The following is a 24,879-nucleotide window of genomic DNA, read 5'->3' on the forward strand; positions in this document are numbered from 1 at the left end:
GAGTGCCTTACAATGCCTTGCTGAAGTAGCTCCCACCTAGGCCACTCACGAACAGCCTTCCAGCAGGCAAGCCACACCCTGTTTATGTATAACTACAGCCTGCCAACCACACCCTGGCTCTCACCAGCCTTTGTAATACTGCAGGGTGACCCCCATACACCCACAGTCTTAGATTTCCACCCAGAAAGGTATGTCCTGTACTGCCCAGCCTTCTCTGGACAATGCAAGTATATTAGGTCCATTATTTCTTTAAAGGAGTTTCCCAGACACTTCAATTTAAACACAATGGATTAGATAAAACAAATTTATTAATTACGAAAAGATAGATTTTAAGTGAGTACATGTAATGTAACCATTTCTGACTTTTTATGTTTCAATAAAAATTAAGATAAAAGGCTACTGGTGCCTAACTTAACAAACGATGTTAAATTCAAAGCAAAGTTTTCTCACCACACGCTTTCAGCAGTCTTACTGACCAAGCTTCTTGGGTCAGGACCCCTCCCCCAGCGCAGTAGCTGCTTCCTTTGTCCCTTCAAGTGCAGTGAATCGATGGGCATGGGGGGGTCCTTTGGGGTGTCTTCCCCTTCTTTTTATTGTTCTGTCCCCCCTTTGAGAAGCATTTCCAGCTGGAAGTAAGGCAACAGGCAGTTTGTGTAGCAGGATGTTCTCTGCTGCTTTTTTTCCTCACCCTGTTTGAGCTTTGTTTCCCTTCCTGCTTGATGACTCTGTTTACTACTTAAATGCAAGTTAAGCAGAGCACAGATTCCCTTGTTTAGGACAGACCTGTTTGACAACATGTGTTAATAACACCATACAGTGGAATCTTATAACTTCACATTGCCATACATTTTACCAGGACAATAATGGCAAGCAAATTATGAGGTTTTTAAATGATACCTCACAAGACATATTTTGTACAAAGATTATTACAATAGCGCGCAGAGTGTGAATACAGGGGTACATTCTGTCACGGGGTGGGATGAGGGAGTTAAGTGGACTATAGACTGTTGTAATAAGCCATAAATCCAGCGTCTCTACTCAGTCCATACCTCCACTGCTGTCAACCCACAACACACCTTTCAAGATCTATAGGTGTGTGTAGGACCTATCACATATGGTGCACTTCATCCAGTGCACTAAATGCCTCAGTAACAACTATGTGGGTGAAACAAGACAATCATTACACACATAAATGAACTCACACAGAAAAATGATAAAAGACAAAAACACCCTATCACATGTCGGCGATCACTTTTCACAGAGCGATCATTCTATATCTGACCTCTTAGCCCTCATCCTCAAAGGAAACTTGCATGACACCTTCAAAAGATAAGCCTGGGAGCTTAAATTCTTAACTTTGCTAGATACTAAAAATCATGGACCGAATAGAGACACTGGATTTATGGCCTATTACAACAATCTATAGCCCACTTAAACCCTCTGGCTCAGCGCTTTTTCCCCCACTTCCCTTCCATGACTGGAGAGGTGTTAATGGGTCTCTTGAAACATGAGTTAAATATTTACGCTAAACAATCTGTTCCACTTTGTATTTAGCTATGACGCTCCGAGTGCATTTCCCAGACCTGACGAAGAACTCCGTGTAAGCTGGAAAGCTTGTCTCTCTCACCAACAGAAGTTGGTCCAATAAAAGTTACTAACGCACCCACCTTTTCTCTCTAATATCCTGTGACTGACACTGCTACAACAACACTTATATATATAGATATATTACCTGTCATTTCGAAAAACTTTTGGGAGGTATCTTCTGGGGAACCACATGGCCAGAGCACACATCAGGACCCAAAGAATAGCCAGCTCATCTAGCATCTGACCCAGGAAACTGAGTGTAGCATGGAAATAGACAGATCCAATTCCTGGATGAATCAATTAAAAAGCCAATATGAAGTTACAGTAGTGTATGGCACTAAAATGTGCTGCTTAACAATGGACCTAATAGTACATGCTTTGACATAGAGATCATTCAGTCTGGAAATGGTAGAAAGACTTAAACACCACCACAATTGGTGGCAGCTAAAACTTATTGCAAAACAACTGATTTATGAAAGGGGCAAATGTCAGCTCTAAATAGCAAAATGGAGCTTATGTAAAGGAAACAGCACATCAGGGTATCACTATTAATGAAATGGGCACAGTATTATTTAAAAAAAACACACACAACCCCCACAACTCCAAACTAAACAACTAAAAACAACTAAAAATAGAGATACTCCCTCCCAGCCAGTGAGAAAGTCAAACAAGGGTAGCAGCAGGTAGTGGCTAAACCTTAACATGATTTACAGGTGGAAAATCCCATGCTCTTTTACAGAGCCATGCAACCTGCACAATAATTCTTTGCCCCATCTATGTAGTATTTCAAAATCTTCCATTGTTGCTGACAATGGAAACGTTAATGATCCTCTGTACATAAAATGGGTAAACATTCACTTCTATGAAGAGAAATTATCAGCATGTTACAAACAAAAGGCTCCTGAACGCCTCCCAAACGATGCTAAATATCCTCAACTCCTACTAAAGTAATGGGATGCGGGTGCTCAGCATTGCTCAGGATCAAGCCCAAATGTAGCAAGAGCAATTACGCAAAGGCAGGGCAGAAAGGAGCTAAGCAGGCCAGAGTTCCAGCCAACCTCTATTGTCACAGTACATTTTCCTTTGTAAAAGTGCATTTGCTTCAGTATCAAGTAAGTTCAAACAAACTGCTCACTAGACGTCAGGGTTGCTTTATTTTTCAACAACATGATATGTGGGCAGGAAAAGAACCCAATTTCCTCTCTCTTGCAGTTTGTGCATGACCAGACACACACACACACAAAAATCAACTTACCAACAACAACTAGCAGAGTCCATATTAAGTATATTCCACTGTTGAAGCAGGTTGCATATTGACGAAATAAGCACATACATATGGGTGGTAAAACAAAAAACAAGATGTTGCTTATCTAGAAAAGAAAATATAAAATAAAATGTATCAAGAAAAGGGGGAAAATGAAACAAACCTTTAAAGTTTGTAAACTGTCTAAAGCCATCTAGAAAAGCACATTTGTTGCTTGATCTGATGACATCTCCAGTTTACCAAAACTCATATGTCCTATTTTTTCAAAGCTGACCCAGGTTCTGCAGTGGAGGTCTTTACTTTGAGAAATGTTAAGTATAAATCCATCAGGACTGGGAACAATGTAGATGAGCCCTTCCTTAAAATACCTTGTAAATCTACCCCAGGAGCAACACTTCTGTGATTACACAAATACATTATCAAATATTCACGTCACTGCAGTTCAAAAAGTATATAATGACAACAAGAGGTGAACACCAAGGATCTTAGCTGGTGGCACTCTCTTCTTGATGACTGAGGGAGCCTTGCATGAAAACATGTGGAACTGCCTGGATATAGATCATGTGGTCCTCCTTAGAGGAAGGCAGAGGCACATGGGCTGGGGAACCCTGCTGCAGCTCTTAGGCTGTAACAGGCAGCTGTGGAGCACCTACCCTACAGCTTCATCCCTGGGGAGAGGGGCCGGGGAGGGAGAATTCCTCTTCATTGCCTATATTACATTCTCAGTGCCTAGCCCAATTACTCAGGCGGGAGGGAGTGTTCGGTCATAAGAGAGTCCACCTAAAACGGGGGGGAATTGCAGCTGCCTTTGAAACCTATAACTTATACTGGCCAGTTTGGCCTTTTAGGGCCTGATCATATATCCCCAGTGCCCCACACCCTTCCACTGAAGTTAATGAGAGTTTGGGGTGGACACGACGTGTAGGATTGGGCCATTAATGGGTGCGTTTGCTCTTTCAACAATATTTTTCCCTACTCACTTCCTCAAATATAGTCTTCACTCTACACAAGAGCCGAATTCAGAGAGATTAAAATTCAGTCACCTCACTTACATTCCCAGGAAGGGTCAAAACGTGTTCATAAAACCAGCATTCAAAATGACAGGAACTAAAGGAGGGGCTCCTAAGCATATTCATTTGCAAGCACTGTACGCAAGAAGCATTAAATCAAACAAAAGATGCCCCCTCACAAGGTCACATTTTCTTCAGAAGCCTTGACCGTTGCTTTTTCTAAATATTTTACTTTAACTAAACCCAATCTCCTGCTCAGTTTAAAATAGCACACTCTTTACTAGAGACACGGTGAATCTGTGCCAACAGAACTTGGAAACAGCATTCAGCCTGAGACTCAGAAGATAATGTGACCGAGACGAGCTCACTGGTACTTTTAAAATCAATTTTTTATTTAAGAAAAGATTACAATGAAAATGTTGAAAAGACTGAAATGCAACAAAAACCTACATTAAAAAAACAAACAAACTGACCAACCCACCTCTCCTGTCACCTAAAAATAAAATAAGGTAAATCATCAAGCTATTGAGAAGAGGGAGGAATTCTGTGGCTTTTTTAGGACTGGCCTCTAGGACTGTTACAGAACAATATATGGTTGGCAGGAAGAGGTCTGAAATACATCATTAGAAGCCACTGTATGTACTTCTGGTTTTATCAAAATAAACTATATAGAAAAGAGGGGATCCTGATATACTGTATTAAAAGGCCTAATGTAACCGTTCTTTGCTTTGAGCTGCATCACAAACTGGACCAAATTCCATCACTGCAAACATTTGGTTCCCTAATTTTGGTCAACAAAAGACCCGAGAGTGGAAACAAAGGCACAATGAAGAAAGATTGACCAGTTCTTGTTACCCAGGACGTCCACATAGGTCTGCAATGCCACAGATAGAGCATAGCTTTACAAAAGCCAAATTAAAAACAAAACAACCCCCTCACCCTCCTCCAAAAAAACCCACTGATTTAAATTCAATTTAGGAGTGTCCACACAGTTTGCACCAGTCTAACTAAACAAAATTTTAAAATATCTTTAGGTAACTGTTGCAAAATTTGTGTTTAGATAAGGCCTTTGCCCTGTGTGAGACCCTCAGCTGGTCGGTTTGCACTCTGCACTCATTGCTTCCCTCCAGCTGCTGACTCCCTCGGGACTCTCTCTCCTCCTGCGTCTCTGCTGCTCTCCGCCTCTAGACATTGAACCCAGCCCTTGCTGCTGCCAACACCAACTAGCAGAAGGGCCTATAAGTCCCCTGCCTGAGGGGAGGCCAATGCATGTGGTGGGCCATACGCATCACAGGTTTTAACCCTGTTTGCTTCCTTCCCCATGTCTCTTACTCAGATTATATGGACTACAGGACTGTGCTGTTAAATCTTTGCTGAAAAGTGAATAATATCTGGCCTTTTGGGATGTGTATTAACAAGGTTCTGCTATAGTACTTTAAGGGCCTGATCCAAAGCCCATTCAAGACAAGGGCAGGCTTTCCAGTGACTTCAATGGGCGTTGGGTCAGGCCCATAGCCATGTTATCCCAAGCCATTTTAGAGGTATGGAGTGAAATCTTGGCTCCAATGAGGTCAGTGGCAAAACTCCCATTGACTTGAGTTGGGCCAGGATTTCCACCATAAATCTGTAAACAGCTGTCTTTTCTTGACCTAATCTGATCATTCATCCTGCACTTTCCAGGACTACATTCTATAGTATTACCATTCATGTTTTAGCTAATCTGCTCAGCATATCACCACCCTCTCCCATCTCATTTCCAGCCTGCCCCAAGGCACAGTTGCTTTCATAAAAACTTCTTCCCTATTTTTTAGGTTCTTCTGCAGTGACAACATGGGCAAATACAGCAGACTACTTTCCCCAAAGTGCTCAGATATCATAGGGCACCCATACACCAGATCACCTTTGATAGTGGTTCTAGGGAAACCATAGCATCAGCAATGCTGGGCTCAAATGTGGAATTTGTTTTTAGTTAAATGTGTGGAGCTGCAAGAAAAAAGCCACGGACTGAGATGATGTAGTCCTCACTTATTCGCTCAGCAGAAGGTTTGGTATTTAAATGTACTTCTGTAACATTGTGCAGCGCTACAATCGGTTGCTAACCTGGAAAGGAAAAAAAAGCCAGAAAGAACAGGAGACAAAGAGGAAGGAGCTAGGCAAGTTTTTAGGAAGATGGGTTTGAGAAACCCCAAAAGACAGTGAAGTGGGAAGAAAAGAATCAGAGAAACTCGGGGTACCATCCTGCCAGCACTCCATGCATGACTGCCCATTAAAATTGAAGGAAGCCCTGCACAGAATTTGCAGGACCCAGTGTACACTACACTTTCCATACAAATCTGTGAAGCTATTCAATGCCCGTCCCCGCCCATGTGGATGCAGTTATACTGGTATAAAGCTATTCCCATACAGGAAGAGGATAGGAGAATAAACTATACTAGTGGATAGCACCTTTATACTGATTTAACTGCATTCAGATTTGGGATTGTAACAGTATAATTATTTCAGTTAAAAAAAAAAAATCACACCCCTAACTGAAATAGTTGAATCAATCCAAAAGTCTGGGTGCAGAGCAGGCCAAGAGAGATGCGCTTGAACTGGTCAGTATAAATCTAGCAATTTACCAAATTAAAATTTTCTAATACAGATAAACCTATAGACCAGCCCTAAATTTGATACAAAAGAAGCTGCTATTGCAGAGCTGAAAGGAATTTACTCATCTCAATGGGAAAAACAAAAACAAAAAACAAAACTTTCAATAGCAGCAATTTTTAGTTCTTCCATGTACAGCATTCTGTGTTCACCTCTACTTCAGTGCAAAGGCCACTAGCCAAAACCCCAGGCATGTTGCTCCCAAAAGAAAGAAAAGAGCGTCACACAAGTTAGATGGTCCCAGAAAATTAGAATGTGGGAAGATGAGGGCAGCAGTGTTCCACCTATAATAACTGATGGCTCTTCATTGGGAGTGGGAGTGGGTGTTTAGTCTTTGGGTCCGATTGTGATCTCAGTTATGCTGGTAGAAATCTGGAGTAGCTCCAATTAAGTCAAAGTTATACTGGTAAATCCAGCATAAATGAGACTGATAGCTGGTCCTTTCTATATATTGTTGATTTAAGAGCGATATATACACAAAATTAGGATCAGAAAAATTTTCCAATCAGTATAGTAGATGGTATTTTGTGATCAACCTTAACATTTCCCATTTCATTTTAAAATGTTTTAAAGTTCCCCTAAAGTAAAAATGTTAGCCTAATACGGTGGTGAAACAAAATCATCAGTAAACAGGCATGTGAAACCAGATCACAAAAGATGCTTCCTACCATAGATCCCCAAATAAAGCTACAGGAAAACTGATAACTTGTCATGCAATTGGATAGTAAGACCACAGCCCTAATCCAATAAAATATCAACACTGTCACATGCAAGAAGACCTTATTCTAGCCCTGTGTGCAAAAAGACAAGGGAAAGCTGAGGGATTGCTGCTATTTTCCCCAAACTAGAAAAACAAGAGATCTCATTTCCTTTTAACTCCCCATGGAAGTGCTTTGAAATCAAGGCTAAAAAACTATGAAATACAAAAGAAGGTGATGGTATTTTTGCTATATTTGGATATTGCTCCTATTAAAGTTAGCAAACAAAAAGTAACAAATGTAAATGTTATTTGCATCTTATTTTTTTTTATTTAAAAGACACTGAAAGAGACAAGATGTACCAACAATATTTAAATAATTCCTTGGACACATACACACGCTCTCTCTCTATATATACACATACATGTATTAAACATAAGATATAAAAACAAATACCGAGTGTACTGCAGGCACTGCAGGGCACAGGGACACGCATACAGATGTACACACACATAAAATGTGCTCGATACACACCGTGTTGTAGAACTCGGCTATCGTGGGCACGATAGTGTAGTTATCTTCGCACCAGTCTACCTCGGAGCTGCCGGCTCGCAGCTGATCCCACAAGTAGAGGGTGCTCATGACGGAGGTGGATCTGCCTTGTGGCAGCTTCTGCTTTTTCAGCGGCTGCTGTGCTCTCGCCGAGCTGTTGCTCCCCTGGACTAATCAGCAAGGCGCAGACAACATTGAGATAGCACCCGCAGCAGCTTCATCCTGTTTTTCTTTGCTCCAGCCGGATATGGAGCTCCACAAGCAGCAGCTTTGCAGCTCTCAGCCTGTTGGACTCATCCTCCCTCCTCCCACTGGGTTGTTTAGCTTAATGCACGCTTCCCAGCTGATCAGCCTGCCTGCCCTCGGCCCCAGAGCGCCTGCGCCTTATGCCTCCCCCAGCTGGCTGAGGCTCTCTGCAAGAATCACTGCTGCTGCCCTGTATTTACCACACACGACACAGAGAGCCGGCTCCTGCTCCAATAGAAGTCAGTGCAAGCGCCTGTTGATTGACTTCTACAGTGCAGGACCACAGGAGAGACGAGGCTGTATGGTAATAGTAATTGGAGATATACCAATCTCCTAGAACTGGAAGGGACCTTGAAAGGTCATTGAGTCCAGCCCCCTGCCTTCACTAGCAGGACCAATTTTTGCCCTAGATCCCTAAGTGGCTTCCTGAAGGATTGAACTCACAACCCTGGGTTTAGCAGGCCAATGCTCAAACCACTGGTCCCCAGCAGAGGCACAAGGTGGGATTTAATAAATCTTAATGTCTATCTCTGGGATTCCAGGCTGTCAGTTGACTGCCAGTCCTCACTCCGAAACCCACACAAATGTGGGCGGAAACATTCAAGATTCAAAGTGAGCTAACAGGGAAATAAAGGATAACACAGACATTTTTTCAATGCAAGATCCTCTGCATCTAGGCACCAGCACAAGTAAAACAGACTGTGTTAGAAACATTTAAATTGATGAACTGCAGTAATCTTTCCTAGAACTGCTTCTGGGTTCAGTTTGTGCCCCCCTCCCTCGTTCTGGTGAAAATCTGCCAGCTTTGCAGGCTAAAGCTGTCTGTTTACACACAGAAAAAGAGAAAGGAGCAGAGCCAGCTTCCCCACATTGCCCCACCAATGTGCCTTAGCCTGTCTCAGAGAGAGAACCTCTAAGGGTATGTCTACATTCCAATGTAAGCCTGGGCTCAGATTCAGGCTCAAGCCCAATCCCCCTTCAGTCTACCCACAAATCTATCTGATTCAGACCAGTAAGCCTTCTGAACCCGGACCCTGCAAGGTGGGTGCATCTGAGCCTGAGTCACACTGGGACTTGGGTCCACAATGCATCATTTTGTACCATGAACACAGCTTGGGAACAGATCCCTCGGTCTCACATCCTGGGAGTCTGCAATGCTATGGGCCAGCCTTCTTATCCTTTCTATCCCAAGATTAGCCAATTGACTCCCAGGAAACAGATGCAACTCCCTGGTGCATGTACAGCTGCTTGGCATTTAATGTTTCCATGTTATTCTGACTGCTGAGCTGCAAACAGAGGGAACTGTCTCCTGAGTTAGCTCTGGACACCGACAAGACGACTGTTGCCAAGCACACTGCTACCTGGTCACAGGACCATGGTCAGATTCTGGTATATCTGTGGTGTGAGGAGAAAAAGACATTCAATTTCAATAGGAGTACCAGAAATGACCATATGTACTAAGAATTAGCAGACAAGCTGGCAGCACTGGGGATACAACAGAGCAGTGCAGGGCGTGGATTAAGTGGCTCAAGAGCAACTACCAAGAAAGCCAGGGATGAGAACTGCATCCCTGGGAACTCCTGATCATCCTGCCTCTTTTATGAGGAGTTTGATCAGATGCATTGAGCACTGAGCCCCCAGCAGTCCACAACAGCCTGGTCAGCCATGGCAACCTTCTGACTTCTGAATCTCATACACCACCAGAAAGGAGCCAGCAGCTGCCGGATCAGGCTAGCGAAGTGACTCTGGTGCTCACACCAGTCCCCAAGGAGACTTTGCTGCCAAAGCAGCTGCAGCATGTCCACACTCAGAGGAGCTGTTTGATGACCCCCCTAGAGGAGCAGCCCGCTGTGGAAATAGAAGCAGAAGAGGCAAAAATAACTCCAGTGCCTGGTAGATATTTTGGCTCCATGTTTGTTGTTATTAATGCACAGATGGAAGATTTGTGATTTATGAGCCAACACAATTTTTATTATGAGCCAGGGGTAGGAGTGTGTATCCACTAATGGTGGAATGCATGCCTCAGCATTTTGGCATCAGCCCCCTCCATTCACACAGCATTAAAATGGAGACTGGGAAGTGCAAACAACAGTTAAGCAGTTAACAGTGAATTTTTACTAGATACTTGTATGTTCTTACAAAGATATGCTGGGGTGTTAAAAGTAAAAACCTTATATTGCCTTTCCTTTTTGTACGCTGTGCAGTACAAATTGGCCACGCTACAGCATAACAGGCCACCTGTAATCTGTAAACTGTACAGGGAGAAGGTGGAAATGTAGTTAATGGGTGATGAAATCCATGTCTATCTAATAGGGCTGGGGGGGTTGTATGTAGTCCAGAAAAGTTTCAAGGGAGAGGAGCTGGCTGTGCAGTTCTTGGAGAGTCCGTATTATCGTGTGTGTGGGCATGTGTAGTCACAGTAGACTGTATCATAAACCATAGGGATGCAGTAATCCATATGGATGCTAACGCAGCATCCTGTTCATTCCCCCATGAATCCTGGGTGCTGATAGCTGCAAACTTTTCCAGTAGTAGGAACTCCAGAGAGGTAACCACATTTCGGGGAGAAGCATATTTTCCAGACCCTCCTCCACTTGTTAACATGTTGCTCAGTTACCATAAGGTTGAAAACCTCATGGTGCACACACCCCTGCCCCCAGGCTATAATGGTCTGTACTTTACAAATGCTATAGTTTTTTAAATTTCACCTTACCATTGTGTGTACATTCTTTGCATTCTGCTTAACTCAGTTATGTCCATGGAGTTTCTGGGAATCGTTTCTCTAAGAATATAATGATGCTGAGTTTTACAAAGTATCAATTTTTGGCCTTGAGATTCCAGAGGCACTTTTCTCTGAGGATACAGTGAACCTTTTTTGAAGTAGTGCTACAATAATGTGCTGTTTGATGGCTACTTTCACTCCCTTCCACCTCTGCAGCTTACCCACACTCCAGTAGAAGCCTGAGATTTCTGTCACAGAACGGTCAAAGAAAAAGCATTTCTGTGATGAACTTAAGGAGGACATCCTGGACAGGGCCAACACGCAGGTAGATTACCAAAGGGAAAAGAATTCATGGCACATGTAAAGGCACAGACAGGCTGCAGAGTGCAAGGAGAGAATTGCAGCGCAGTTTCGGGAGCAGGAACACTGCTTGAGGGAGGAAGATAGAGCGCGGCAGAAAGGGCTAATAGCCACAAGAGTTCAGGCTTCTGCTCCACCTGTACCACATCCTGAGCCCGCTCCATGGTACCATGTCATGCAGACTAGAAACACATTGGACAATACAAAAGTTAGGTGGCCCATGCAACCAAGACTGAACACTAGTAGCTGGACAAGTCAAATATACCCCCAGCAGTCCTCCACCCCCAGGCATCGTCACCAAGTTTGCACTAAATGTGCTAGAAAGGGAGGCCCAGGGACATGCAAAAGTAGGGAATTTATTTGTTTGCACTGGCTTCACAGTTCAATGTTTGTGTTATGAACTTTATTTTATTATGGGTTTTGGTGTTAGTTTATTACTGGTGTTTTTGGTGTTTTAATGGCAGCTGGCCTGCCTGACAATGCTTTAATATTGTTTGGTTGGGTTTTTTTGTTTTTGTAATGGGCATGTTCACAAATAAAGGCTTTTATTTTATTATAAAAGTTTATTGCCATTATTCCATCACATCATATAACGTGTATTTCAAAGAATGAAGACATGATAAGGCACAACTAGGAAGTTTTTAATACATCTATTCAGATCAATCGATAATGAAAATCCACAGTTCATGTCACACAAACCACCGTCCCCACCCCACTGGATAAGCAGTTATCTCATCCACAATTAACCATTTGTGACAATCACACACACTCCATTCGTAGCATACAGTGACAGTACTTCATTTATTGTAAAAATTACTGTACAAATACACCCATAAACGTACCATTCTCCCTCATCTACTGGTCCAGGCAAGTCCTTAACGCAAGTACACAAAGTATCCGTGATTTCTGTTGCCTGTGTGTATCCTGCTCCAGCTGTGATAAGTGCACCTTCTGGATGTGTGTACCGGTTCAGCAATCCATTACTGTCATATGTCCATTACGGGCCAAATGGCTCATCCTTTGGATTCACAAAGATTGTGAAGCAAACAGCAAGCCACAATAATGCAGACTGCACTGATTACACTGATGTACAAACAGTTCTGTAAACAGCACCAGTGGGATTTCTATCCACGAAATGCTCACTCATTCTACACCTACTGAGGGTGTAATTAAACCACCTTTTGCCAGGACCTCTGAAAGGAGGATAGTTTCATAAGCCAAAGCAAGGTGGTTTCCTCTAGAATAACAGTGGGGAGAGTTACTTCGTTTGACAATATCATTTGGTCAGAACAGTGTCCGAACCTGTCCATGAAGTTAGACTCCCAGTCAGCGGAAAACCCTGGCATCATGAACTTTTCCAGTGCAGGCCATGTTGGCATCCATATATCAGCCTATGTAGTCCACAAGGGCCTGCATTACGATGTAGTAGCCTCTGCAGTTTATGTGCTCCTTGAGGAGGGCAAACTATGGGCATGAGTCCCGTTGATGGCCCCAGCACAGTCTGGATACCCCATTCTCTCAAAACCAGCATTTGCTTCAGGGATATTATTTATATCCACCAACTTGGGGTAAGTTACACGCCTGACTGCCTCAGAAACTTCCGCCACCACTTTACCCATGGTTGACTTTTCAACACCAAACTAGTTAGCAACAGACATGTAGCAGTCTGGGGTAGCCAGCTTCCACATGTTTATGGCAACCCACTTCTAGACTGGCATGGCTGCCCCCCCTGTCTGTGTTGTGAAGCTGGAGGGTTGGGGCAGGTTGCTCACAAAGCTCCAGAAATGTAGCTTTCTTCATGTGAAAATTCTGGAGTCACTGCTGGTCATCCCAGAGTGATGAAGTGATCCACCAGTCTGTGCTTGTGGTCCTGCTCCAGAAGTGCTGGTCTATGGAGGGGGCATCAGCAGTTATAATGAGAGTTGTGAACAGCATCAGCCAGTTCAAGTCTTCCATATCTGTATCGTCCTCCTCTGACAGGTGCCTGAGATAGGTCAGAAAATACCACCAAAATGTTCACCACCATCTCATGGGTGCTCTGCCAGTTTCCTGAAACAGGAGTGTAAGCTCAAGCAAGACAAGTTCTTCAAATAGTGACTCCTTCATGTTGCTGGCTCCGGTTGCCAGGAGTGTGCAGACTCAAAAGATGGCTCAGCAGGATGTGTTGGTAGGATGCAATGACATCCTGTAAAGAGCCAGGGGATGGACAGACACATTTACAAAGTGCACCACAAACAATGGGCTAGGACAGCTACAGGTAGGGCGGGTGCTAGGAAGCATGGGATAGGCTTGTTTGACTTGGGTCTGCATGGTGTAGTGCTGACGCACAAGTGTGGACATAAGACTTAGGTCCAGAAATTCTAAATCCAGGGTAAGTATTCAGTGTGAACACTCAAGCCAGAGTTTACAAACACTGAGCCGGAGGGCTCAAGTCCCACAGACCCTGGGCTTACATTGCAGTGTAGACATACCCAAAGGGCCAGAGGGCAGTTCCTGCTCCATGGCTCATTCAGTTATTGGTGTCTCTGCTGAGTGTGCAAGCAATTAGTGCTGATTATGGTAGTGGTTTTGTGATGTGTACACTTGTACACTAGGAGCTGAACAGAACCCATAAAAATCTTTCCCCATGGACCATTGAACATTCATCATGCTTACAAGTTTTGGTTACTAGTGTCCTGGGCTGGATGGAAATCAGTGATCTAGAGTGAAAGACTCCACATCACATTATTTTTATGAAATATTCTACAATATATTTGCTAGCATGTTAAGAAATGTTATAAATTAGAATACTTGTCAAAATAAATGAACAAAACACATTGTCATGAGGCACCTAGGATGCCTTTTTTTCTTTTTTTTACTGTATTTACTTGATATTTTGCAAAATGAATGAGTTTATCATAGGTGTCTCCATCATTAGTGTGAATTAGCAATGTTCTACACTAGGGGCCAGATTCTTTGCTCTGGGTGAGCCATGCTTGTTGCAACACTGGAGGACGAGGAAGTAAAGAGGGAAATGGAAACTTTAAGCATTTCTTTTCCTGTTTCCATGGCTGATTCCATAAAAGGAGACAATTTACATCTTCCTTCCTTCCTAGCTTTATTTGGCTCATGCCACTATTTTGTATTCAGATTGAACTGCTGTATTCCTATTGTTCCATTAGCACTGAAACGAACTCACATGAAGTACCCTTAGGAGGAATCTTTCAGGACACAGGAAAAGTCAATGTGTAAACAAACAAATGAGCAATGCAAATGGTAACAGTACATATTGTTACCAGTAGTGTACCATAAGCAAAGTGCCCACTGTAGGTACATCGTATGCTAAGTTCCCTTTAAGCTGTGTGGCTGCACAGCAGGCTATTCAGGGCCACGCAAGCAGGAAAAGACGCCTCTCCCCTGGCCCCAGTCTCGGAGCTGCTGCGGCCAGGGACAGGCGCCTCTCCCCTGACCCCAGGCTTCTGTAGAGAGAGAGAGGGGGGAGTCCTCACTCCCTGCCACAGCCCCAAGGCAGCCAGTACCTCAAACCCCTCATCCCCAGCCCACCCCAGAGCCCACACCCCCAACCGGAGCCCTCACCCCCCCACACTCCAACCCTCTGCCCCAGCCCTTAGCCCCCTTCCACACCCTGAACCCCTCATCCCCACCCCAGGGTCCTCACCCCCAGCTGGAGCCCTCAACCCCTGCACCCCAACCCTGTTCCCCAGCCTTGAGCCCCTCCTGCACACCAAACCCCTCAGCCCCAGTCCCACTCCAGAGTCTGCATTCCCAGCCAGAGCCCTCACCTCCTTGCATCCCAACCCTCTGCCCCAGCCCGAGCCCCCTCCCACACGCCAAACCCCTCAGCCCCACCCTCACCACACATCACCTCCACATTGGAGCACATAAAATTCATTCCGCACATGGACGTAAAAAATTAGAGGAAACACATATGATGGTCTTAAATCAACATAATCCTGTTTTCACCTTCATTTTGGATCTGTTTCCCTGCTGACACCAACACTTGGCCACAGCCTGTCTTTCTTAAATCTTTCTGAAACTCTCACTCATCAGACTGCATCACACAGCTCTCAATCTCTCCAGTCCCAGCTGTCAGGCATCCACCCATTCCAGGCTCACAGGCTGCTGCTCTACTATTTCTGGATCCACAAGCTGGTTTTTGGCAGCTGCAACAGATTGCATTTCCTAGCCCGTTTATGGATGATCTCTTGGACTCCTACATCTAGTCTCTCAGACCCCAACAGAACCACATTCCCTAGCATCCAGACGTGATGGTTCATAAAGTTAACACACAGAAAATTGAATAGGAATAGCCACAACTGTTGACTTATGATAACCATTCACTTTGAAGGTAAGTGAAATTTTTTTCCCATTGCATGTTTTCATTTATTCCTAATAATGGGCAATACTCTCCTCTTTACCTCCACAAAAGGAAGACATCCAAACTCTCGGAAACCAGCCTGTGTTGTAAAGTTGGGGAACAATGGGTACCCAGCAAGTTTCCCTGGCACACTGAGGAAGTTTCTCCGCTGCCTGCAGATTATTGATGGCAAATCAGAAGAAGGTGGGGTATGAAATAATCTGTTCTCTGCAACACATCCCCTTCAGATCTAATGGATATTCGAGCAATAACACGCATGGACTCCCGTCTGCCTGGTTATGAGGGGCACTGGCAGCATAACTCCTTCAGTAGCCATGGTGCCGGGGGGGAAGCCCTGGCCCTTTTGTGTACCCTTTGAATTCTGACCTATGTTTGGTGACTGGGGCTATGAAATAAGGACCAGTCTCTTACCAGCACTCTAACGTGACCAACTTTTATTACAGGACCAGCAGGAGCCTATGGGACAGAGGCGCTGTGGATCCTGGGAGAGCCACTGGATAATGAGGCTATCTGGGTTATTTGTTCTGCAGAGAGAGGGACAATGAGCAGGAAATTTCCCAATGTCACAGTAAGAAGGAAATTCCACAAATAGAATCTCACAGAGTTTCCTGAACCTGGCATAGAGGAAAATATGACCCATTGTTAAAGCACTGAAGCAGCAGATACTAGCAAAGCAGTTTAAAAACAAAACAAAACTATTTTCAGTGGAGACGTTCCTCAGCAAAAATACCTGTGACACAACGTTCTTGTAAGGGCAGCAGTGCAGTGCTTCCGACCCCAGGGCTAACGAAACACTGGACACTGGTTCCTGGACGCAGCCCTTAACAAGCACAGCACTTTGTGCACCTTCACTGCACCCTGTCACCGCAAAGGAAGTGCCCTCCGCGCTTTGCACACAGGCGGGCGCGGGTGGCTCCGGCAGCACGGGACAGACACACCGCGCCTGGCACGGCTGGCACCAGTGAGACGCACCCCTGGGCTGACACCTGCGGGGTCGCCTGGCGGGAACCAGACCTGCCTGCAGTGGGGAGCCAGCGAGGGGACTGTAGCCTCTCACCGTGAGCAAAGCACCCCCTGCACCGGCTCCGAGCTAACTCTGTCTTCGGGGCGGGAGTGACGTAATGTAGCTGTTGCCACGGCAACACCCGGCTCCCTCCGGGAGGCAACGAAGGTACCTGCCATAGAGCACGCGGCGTACACCGCCACCGGGCACAGAGCGGCCACGAGCGCCACTTCTCTTCCCTTCCGGCGCGAGAAACACACCAGCCGCGCAAATCGCTTTTGCCATTGGCTAACCTCGGTCACGTGGCAGTTGTGGCAGGCGTCCGGGCCCTCTTTCTCGCGAGACCTCGCGGCGTGTCGCTCGGCTCTCTCGCGAGAGCCCTGCGCGCCTATGTGTGTTGGGCTGAGCGGAAGTAGGGCCTCTTTTGCCGTGGCGGAGCCGAGGGGAGCGGCTCGGCGAGGATGAAGGTGAGGAGAGCGGCCGGGCGCGCGCTGCCGCCTCGGCCTGCAATGGCCCTGGCGCTCGGCGCGGGGCCGCCTGCGGGAGCCGGTGCCGCCGGGGCGGGGCTGGGGCGCGCGGCTGCGGGGCGGATGGGGACGGATTCCCCGCAGCGGGGGGGCGGGCAGGGAACATGGCGGCGCTCACCCCCCCCCCCCCGGCGGTATCCCCCCGGGCGCAGAGCTCCGCTCCTGGCGGGGCGAAGCACATCCCCTTGGGGGGCGTTTGAAGGGCGCTCCCTGGGGCAGCCCCCCGGTGCTGCGGCCGAGGAGCTAGACCCTGCGTGCGGGTGGTCGGGCCGATCCCGTCCTTACTGAGCCTCAGCGGCCTCCCCGCAAGGGGAAGGGAACCAGGGGAATCGCTCTGCGGGGCCGCACTGGGGGATGGGGGGCAGAGCCTGCAGCATCTTGAGGGCGTCTTAGCGCCTACCTTCCAGCACGCTCAGGTTTAACGCAGAAGCCGCATGCTGCCCGTTAAGGGTGTGCACTGACTGAGGAAGAGAAGTCAGTAAGTCTCTGCAGGTGGAGGGAGTGGGTGTGATTTTTAACCAAGAATATTGAAACGAGCCCCAAGGAACGCTGCAGTCTCAGTTGAAATACTAAGTTGGTTTCAGGTGGGGTATATGGGCTTCATGGGATGAGAGTTTAGCTCTAGAAAAGATTTGGGTTTATTTGGTGGTTGTTGTTCCTAGCTCAACATCTCTTTCCCAGCCACTGGCTGCCAGAAGCTCATTGAGGTGGATGATGAGCGCAAATTGCGTACCTTCTATGAGAAGCGGATGGCCACTGAAGTTGCTGCTGATTCTCTTGGTGAAGAATGGAAGGTAAGAATTGGGCTAATGTACTGAACTTATTTTTGGCATATTAGAGGCAAAATGAGGCATAAGCAATAAAACTGAGTAAGTATTCAGTGTCTCACAGTACTTTCAAGAGAGCATGTAGTAGGTAGTGCCTGGTGTAATGATGCCTTGAAAATAAGTGTCTCAAAGTATATTTAGTTTGAATGGGGAGCTTTTTTTTTAAATGAAGTTGTGTTTAGAGTATCTGTTTCGCTGCTCTCTTCAGCAGACTGCTTGCTGTTCTTGGTCTTGCTCTCCTATGCTTGGCTGTTACAGTGGAGGAATGAGGAAAACAGGCATTGCTAAGGAACAGAATTAATGCTCTTTGTAGACCTAACGTGTCTTCCTGTGCAATGAAACTGTAAAATGTTAAGAAATGTTTTGTTAAAAGCAAACCACTAAATCAATATTTGGAGGATAGAATTTACCATAAACTGAGCTGTAGGAAAGAGCACTCTTCTAATTTAAGAATGGTATCATTAAAGTTGATTGCACATACTCACCTGGCAAAAACAAAACCTGTATGCACAGCAATTCACTGTTAACACTGTCTACTCAACTTAAAGGATACACATTTCTAGAACTAAGGTTTTAGGTTTAATATCTGAAAGTTTTCATCCCCTTGCTAAAGAGGGTTTTTAGAACAATTTTTCCTGGTTTAAAGAGAGGGACAGATATGAAACATCAGGGCTCTGTGCCTAGCTGTGCCATAGGCTGAACAACCTTGGGCAAGTGGTTTCATCTCTTTACCTCAGTTCCCCATCTGTAAAACTGATAATTTTTCTACCTTTGGCTTATCTTGTCCATTTAGAGTGTAAGCTCTCTGAGGCAGTGTGTCTCCCACTATGTGTATGATGCCTACCACAATGAGGTAGTAGTCACCCTTGGCCTCCAAGATGCTGCTGTAACACAAATAGCTAACAAACGGGGAAAAGATTATGGACAAAGTAACTAGGAAAATGAACCACGTTTTCTGTAATTGCTTTAAGTAATGGTTTTCAACCTGGGGTCCGACGACTGTCTAAGGGGTTCATGAGTATCCATGAGAGTGTTACCATAGAACAGTGGTTTTCAACCTGTGGTCCATGGACCCCTGGGAGTCTGCAGACTGTCTTAAGATTTCCAGAGGGGGTCTGCTAATGAAAAATGGAAAACCACTGCTTTAAGTTACAGCAGTCTTAGTTGGTATAAAAGTTTCAGTAATGACTTAACTGCTTTTATTTGAGCCAGCTGTCATAAATCTTTATTTTCCTGGCATAGGCTATGATTAAAGTGTCATTCTGTAAACAGCATTGTGTTACACTGTACTATGAAGGTTGAACAAAAGTTTTAGGGATTTCAGACCATGTCGTTTAGACCTCTGATTAACAAGTGTCAAACTAAATGTACTTTCAAACTGCACTAAACAAAGTTCAGCTTATGATGACTTTGGCCAAAGTTTGCATATAAACTAGATTTGTGCTCTCCTTTGAGGCTAAAATTATGCTGGAGTATTTTTAAATCTTTTTTCCCCACAAAAAAGATTTGTTCTACAAATCCTAGAGGACTAAATTGATGGGGTCCATTGTTAGTGTTACTATTATTCTGAGTACACAGCAGCTAAGACTGTTGAACACCTATTCCCATAGCTCCTAGAGGCAGTGTATTGGAGGAGACTTTGAAAGGCCACTAATTCAATGCGAGAGAGCAGCAAGACTCTTTGAATAGTTTCTGCTGTTATGCTTGTCCTTCACTGGCACTGAAACTGTACAGTACTTTGAATTAGATTTGTTGAAAGCAGGTCAATTTGGCATGCTGCATGTAAACTGTCTGGAACACTTGTGGATGGATGCTGGCTGTTTTACAAGAGGGCATAGGTACAAAGAACATGACTATGGAATTTATAGAGGACAGGGCTGTGATTTTCTTGTTTGATGGAAACAAATGCTTTTAAGGACAATTAAAGGAGTACGAGGTGCTTAGATGTCATCTTCTTAACAGGGATATGTTGTCCGCATCAGTGGTGGTAATGATAAACAAGGCTTCCCCATGAAACAAGGTGTTCTGACCCATGGACGTGTCCGCCTTCTGCTCAGTAAGGGCCACTCCTGCTATCGCCCCAGAAGAACTGGAGAAAGAAAACGGAAATCTGTCCGGGGTTGCATTGTTGATGCCAACTTAAGTGTCCTGAATTTGGTCATCGTAAAGAAAGGTGAGAATCTGTAGATAAGGCCACAAAGGCCTTGGTAGATAGGTTCACACAGCCGTAAACATATGACTTAATGATGTATTGATGTGAAAGAGGAAAATAAGCTGTGCTGTGCATGGCTCAAAATACATGGAGGAGTCCATTTAACCAGCAGAGTGGTTCAGTGTGTTTTTAGTGATTAACAGACTGTCCATTTCTAAACTGAAATGTTTTTATTGCTACTAAGGATAATGGGATAAACTAGTCTTTCAAAACTGATGTGAAACTTTATCACAATAATTGTTAGCAAAGTTTGGGGGGTGGACTTGAGACAATATAGGCTAGTAGGCCCAAATGTTGCCCTATCTTTAATATCAATGAACTTTTTTTAAAGTATGTAACTGTACTGTCAGGCTCAAACAAATGTGGTGTTGGAATTTTGGCAAGTACACACACAACCTTAGGCTTTGTCTAGACTGGCACTTTTGTTCACGTTTTGTCACTCAGGGGTGTGAAAAAACACCCCATAATGACAAGCTTTTTAACGAGACAAGCGCTGGTGTGGACAATGCTTTGTCAGCAAGAGCTATGCTCCCAGGGACAAGCTTCCACCCCTCACTGGAGGTGGTTTTATTTTGTCACTAGGAGAGCTCTCTCCTAGTGATAAAGAACAGCTACACAGCTCACCTTACAACAGTGCAGGTGCAGTAGCATGGCTGCGCCATTGTAAGATGCACAGTGTAGACATAGCCTTCATTCCAAGCAGCCACAACATTAAAATCTAGGAGGATAGCTAATCTGACAACTTTCCCAAAGGTGAGAAGGATATTCCTGGACTGACAGATACCACTGTGCCTCGTCGACTTGGTCCCAAGAGGGCTAGCAGAATCCGCAAGCTGTTTAACCTCTCCAAAGAAGATGATGTGCGTCAGTATGTGGTGAGGAGACCCCTGAACAAGGAAGGTGAGACACATTCTGCAACTTTGTGGGTGTTACACTTATGGCAGCCAAGCTTCTGCAGTGATTAGAAACCCTACTTTAAAAATCACACTATCTGCAAACATTCTACCAGCTAGATCTTGAGCTCACTGTCCATGAAAACACCGACAAGTATCAGTAATTAGTATTAAGTTTTAGCTCGAGCATCCTTTCTTACTCCCCAAAAAGTCACTGGAGAGGTCAGTGTTAAACACCTGATGGATTCTCTAGATGCATCTGTTGGTACTACTGATTCACAATGTAATTTTCAATCAATGAAATGAGGCTGAATCTGAGATTTGAATTTTACTGTGGTTGGAAGTCCTCCCACGGAACATTTTTGAGAACCAGATATCATCTTTGGCATCTAAGTGCTACAAAGTCAGACACCCCCACCCCAATTCAGACTTTTCCAATTGCTTCAGTAGCATCTTGGGACAGAAAACCAGCTTTGCATGGAAGCCGTGCTTCTTAAGTGACATGCCCTTTGTCACGAGAATGTATTTGTCACCTTGAATACTTACCTCTTCTGCCCACACCTGTTGCCTTTGGCATCCTGCTACTTCCCCACCACATTGAAGGTGACCTGAGAAAATAGTTCAATGTTTCATTGAACAAGTCAGCAAAGAGACAGTCAACCTAAATATCATTTATCTAAAATTAGCTATTCATACAACACCAGCAGTTACTATAACCAGAATTGTTGGTTTACTTTGTATTTTCACAAATTGGAAGGTCTGGAGTTTGATATACTTACAATAGCTTGATTTTTTTTTTAAGTTGACTAAATTTTAGGCCTGTATGTGATGTATGTACAACAGATCAGACTATCATGCTAAAAGAGTATCTTGATTAAGATGTACACACAAGGTTTCAGAAACAGGTTGATTAGTTAGGGGAAGGCTTTCAAAAGCAACAAGGGATTTTGAACACATCCTAATTGACTTTTGGGGGACTTGTGCTCAATCATGTAAATGTTTGAGAATCTCCCCTCTAGTTAAAAGGGAGGGAAGAATAGCTGTACTGTTCAGATGCTTTGTGTTATAAAATAAAGATCTGCTAAAAACAAATGCAACAAATATTGAAAGCATCAGAACTACTATTGAAGTATTAAAACGAATCAAAGACTTGGTAGTTTGCAAAATAAGACAGGTAAACACAGTGGAGAGGAACTTTGTTCTTTGTAGGACTGAACAGTTGTTTGATTTCCATAAACACTAAACATAAGCTTTTCTACTAGTATATTCTTTTCTTTCCTAGGCAAGAAACCCAGGACCAAGGCTCCTAAGATCCAGCGATTGGTGACTCCCCGAGTTCTGCAACATAAGCGCAGACGTATTGCTCTAAAGAAGCAACGAACTCAGAAGAACAAGGAGCAAGCGGCAGAATATGCTAAGCTTTTGGCCAAGAGAATGAAGGTACGTCTACTCCTTTTGAAGACCGGGTGTTTCAATATGGAGGTCTCTCTCTAGCACCACAGAGTCAGTCTGTTGCAGGAGAAAATCTGACTCCTACAATGACTAAGGACTTCAGTGCTGCACCTTTCAGCAGTTCGCAAGCAGATAGCTGCCTCCTAATGATGTGCTGTAGAGCCACAGCCTAACTTGTTACATCGCTCAAGCTTTCTTTAACCATTTTAGGAGTAATGAGACATCTTGTCCACATTACATGTATAAGCTGAGTGTAAACGCTGTTCCAGTTACTACATATGTAATTTGACTGTCTGGAATGGACATTCTGGTACAACAGTTTTTTAGCAATCACATTGTAGGCTGGGGGCCCCATATAAAATACTGGCCCTTGAACATAATTGTCCTAGCCAGCTATGTTAAACTGACTTAACTGGAACTCACTTCCCTAAGGCTTAAGGCCCAGTGCAGGTATGGTTGGAGAGTTGAAATCAAGTACCTCACCTGTGAAAGGTAAGGATTATTGATTGAATTCCCTAGCTCCAAAGTTGACTGGGATAATGAATATACACTGAAAATACAGGTCTTTGAAAAAATATTCAAGTAAATCACCATGGTAGTGTGGTGATAGATTGGTGTGCTGTAATGGAGCTCTTTCCATAGAATTGCCAAGGTAGGGGCATCTGTGGAATTTGGATGTGGGAGGGAAAAATACTGGGAACAACAGTTTGAATGTTTAAAAGGGGTTCCTGCTTTCCAGTTGGACACATCAGATTATGCTTAATATATGTCAAACAAAGTGTTCCATCTTTACTGAAGTACATTTTATTCAGTTATAACAGTATTGGGCATTACTCACTGTGTGCTGCTTTTCTTTTTAAAGGAGGCCAAGGAAAAACGCCAGGAGCAGATAGCCAAGAGACGACGACTGTCCTCATTGAGGGCCTCTACATCTAAATCTGAGTCAAGCCAAAAGTAAAAGATGTAAATGATTAAGAAAATAAATCTTTTATGGTGAAATTGAATTTCAGTGTGTGAGTAAAAATGCTTGTAGCGATGCCCTGCTCTTAGAATTGGCAGGGTCTTTGTGCTTATACTCCTATTTTGCCACTGTTAAATAGAGAAAGCAACATAATTCCCATCAAAAAGGTGGTTCTTCCAGAGAAGATTCTTCATGCAGTCACATCTAGGATAGTTAAATTAGCAATACCAGTCTTCGTAAGTATTAGATTGAATAAACTCACTTTCTAGTCAATACTGATAGTATTGTTTCCTCTTTACCTTGAATGGGTTTTTACATATTTTCCAAAATCTTTAATGCAGAAACTTTCTATAACTTGCACTACTGCCTTTTCTCTATCCACTGTCTCTTCTCCTGTTTATCCAAAAGGCAAAATAAACATGCACACAAGCATCTTCTCAAAGGCCAGATGGCCATCAGAGCACAGCTGTGGCCCAGGTGATAGTCTCAGGGTCATAACTGTGCCCAGGGCAGGTGCCCCTTCCTAGAGTCAGTGGGGTGTACAAAAATGGAGTGGTTCAGGATCAGGGTGCTTAGTGCTGTGTGACACACACACCAGCAGGTCCAGTGACCCCAGCTGGAGCAGGCTCTAGGACTAGGGTCAGGGCTGGCTGCACTGAGGTAGGAGGATGGGGCTGCAGGGAGGGTGGTGCAGCCAGTGCATGGGGGACACTAGATTTTGAGGGGGGAAGGGGGCACCTAGGTGAGGGACTGGATTCTGGAAGGGCAGTCCAGGGACGGGGGAAGGATTCTGATTTTTTTCAAATAGTGAACTTTATTTTTTTTGAGTGTTCCAAGCAAAGGCAGTAAAACTCCTAACCTTCGCTGATTCACATTAGTCTATTCTATTGTCTGTCAACAAGGAAATGTTTCTAATGGACAAATAGAGCTTACAAACCCCCCTTTATAAATCAAGTTCTTCTTTTAAGAACCTGATTGATTTCAGTGTCCTGAAGACAAAGGTCTGGTCTGTGCTCATATTGCTAAGGCAACTGGTTGGTATATTCTCAAGCCTGCCCAGGAAAGCGGGTGAAGGGGCTTGGGGGGAAAGGGATTCTAAGTGACCCTTCCCTGTGTAAGTTTTTGTGTAAATCACTTGGTGGTGGCAGCAATACCATCCAAGGACAAGGAAAGGAATTTGTGCCTTGGGGAAGTTTTAACCTAAGATGGTTAACTGAGGGGGGTCTCATGTGGGTCCCCACATCTGCATACCAGAGTTTAGAGTGTGTGGGGAGGAACCCTGACAATGTCCATGCAGCTATGCATGCACTCTACCACCTCATGCTGCACAATGAGTTTATATAGGACTGCATGGGGTAATAACCCCTCAATTCTATCTCTATTTGACTGTCCAACAAATAGTCCAATGCAGGGAGGGGGGCAGTGGATCTCCCGTAGGGCTACATATTTAGAACCACCACCAGTTAAATTTTGTCTTTTTTCCCCTCCCTCTTCTAAATGTTTGTATAAAGCCTTAATCTTCCCTCTCCCTTTCTTATACA

The 24,879-nt window shown here is 44.5% G+C and overlaps 2 protein-coding genes across 4 annotated transcripts in view; one reads left to right on the forward strand and one right to left on the reverse strand.

The window, feature by feature from the left end:
* ACER2 (alkaline ceramidase 2) overlaps window positions 1–16,733 on the reverse strand; it is a 40,117-nt gene extending 23,384 nt beyond the window's left edge. Inside the window, exons 1-3 of one of the 3 annotated variants that reach the window (XM_039544023.1) lie at window positions 16,521–16,733; window positions 2,843–2,957; window positions 1,733–1,874 (exon numbers count right to left, since the gene is read on the reverse strand). In XM_039544023.1, the coding sequence (XP_039399957.1) occupies window positions 1,733–1,874; window positions 2,843–2,918 (218 nt within the window). In that variant the 5' untranslated portion in view covers window positions 2,919–2,957; window positions 16,521–16,733. Of the gene's footprint in view, window positions 1–1,732; window positions 1,875–2,842; window positions 2,958–7,661; window positions 8,124–16,520 lie in introns of those variants that run through there. The other 2 variants (XM_039544022.1, XM_039544021.1) reach the window with 2 other exon arrangements.
* Window positions 16,734–16,777: 44 nt separating this feature from the next.
* RPS6 (ribosomal protein S6) lies at window positions 16,778–23,381 on the forward strand. Its single transcript, XM_039544024.1, has 6 exons — window positions 16,778–16,933; window positions 17,656–17,787; window positions 19,783–19,993; window positions 20,786–20,932; window positions 22,208–22,365; window positions 23,240–23,381. Exons 1-6 carry the CDS (start codon window positions 16,928–16,930, stop codon window positions 23,333–23,335), a joined length of 750 nt encoding a protein of 249 aa, XP_039399958.1. The 5' UTR covers window positions 16,778–16,927; the 3' UTR covers window positions 23,336–23,381.
* The last annotated feature ends 1,498 nt before the right edge of the window (window positions 23,382–24,879 follow it).

Source organism: Mauremys reevesii, linkage group 6 (assembly GCF_016161935.1).
Source record: "Mauremys reevesii isolate NIE-2019 linkage group 6, ASM1616193v1, whole genome shotgun sequence".
In the NCBI taxonomy this organism is placed as follows: Eukaryota; Metazoa; Chordata; order Testudines; family Geoemydidae; genus Mauremys; species Mauremys reevesii.

What these genes read in the sequence shown, in the direction of transcription:
- RPS6 (XM_039544024.1), top strand. An exon ending in GAGACCCCTGAACAAGGAAG is followed by an intron (nt 20,933 to 22,207) that starts GTGAGACACATT and finishes TTTCTTTCCTAG; the next exon opens with GCAAGAAACCCAGGACCAAG. An exon ending in TTTTGGCCAAGAGAATGAAG is followed by an intron (nt 22,366 to 23,239) that starts GTACGTCTACTC and finishes TTCTTTTTAAAG; the next exon opens with GAGGCCAAGGAAAAACGCCA.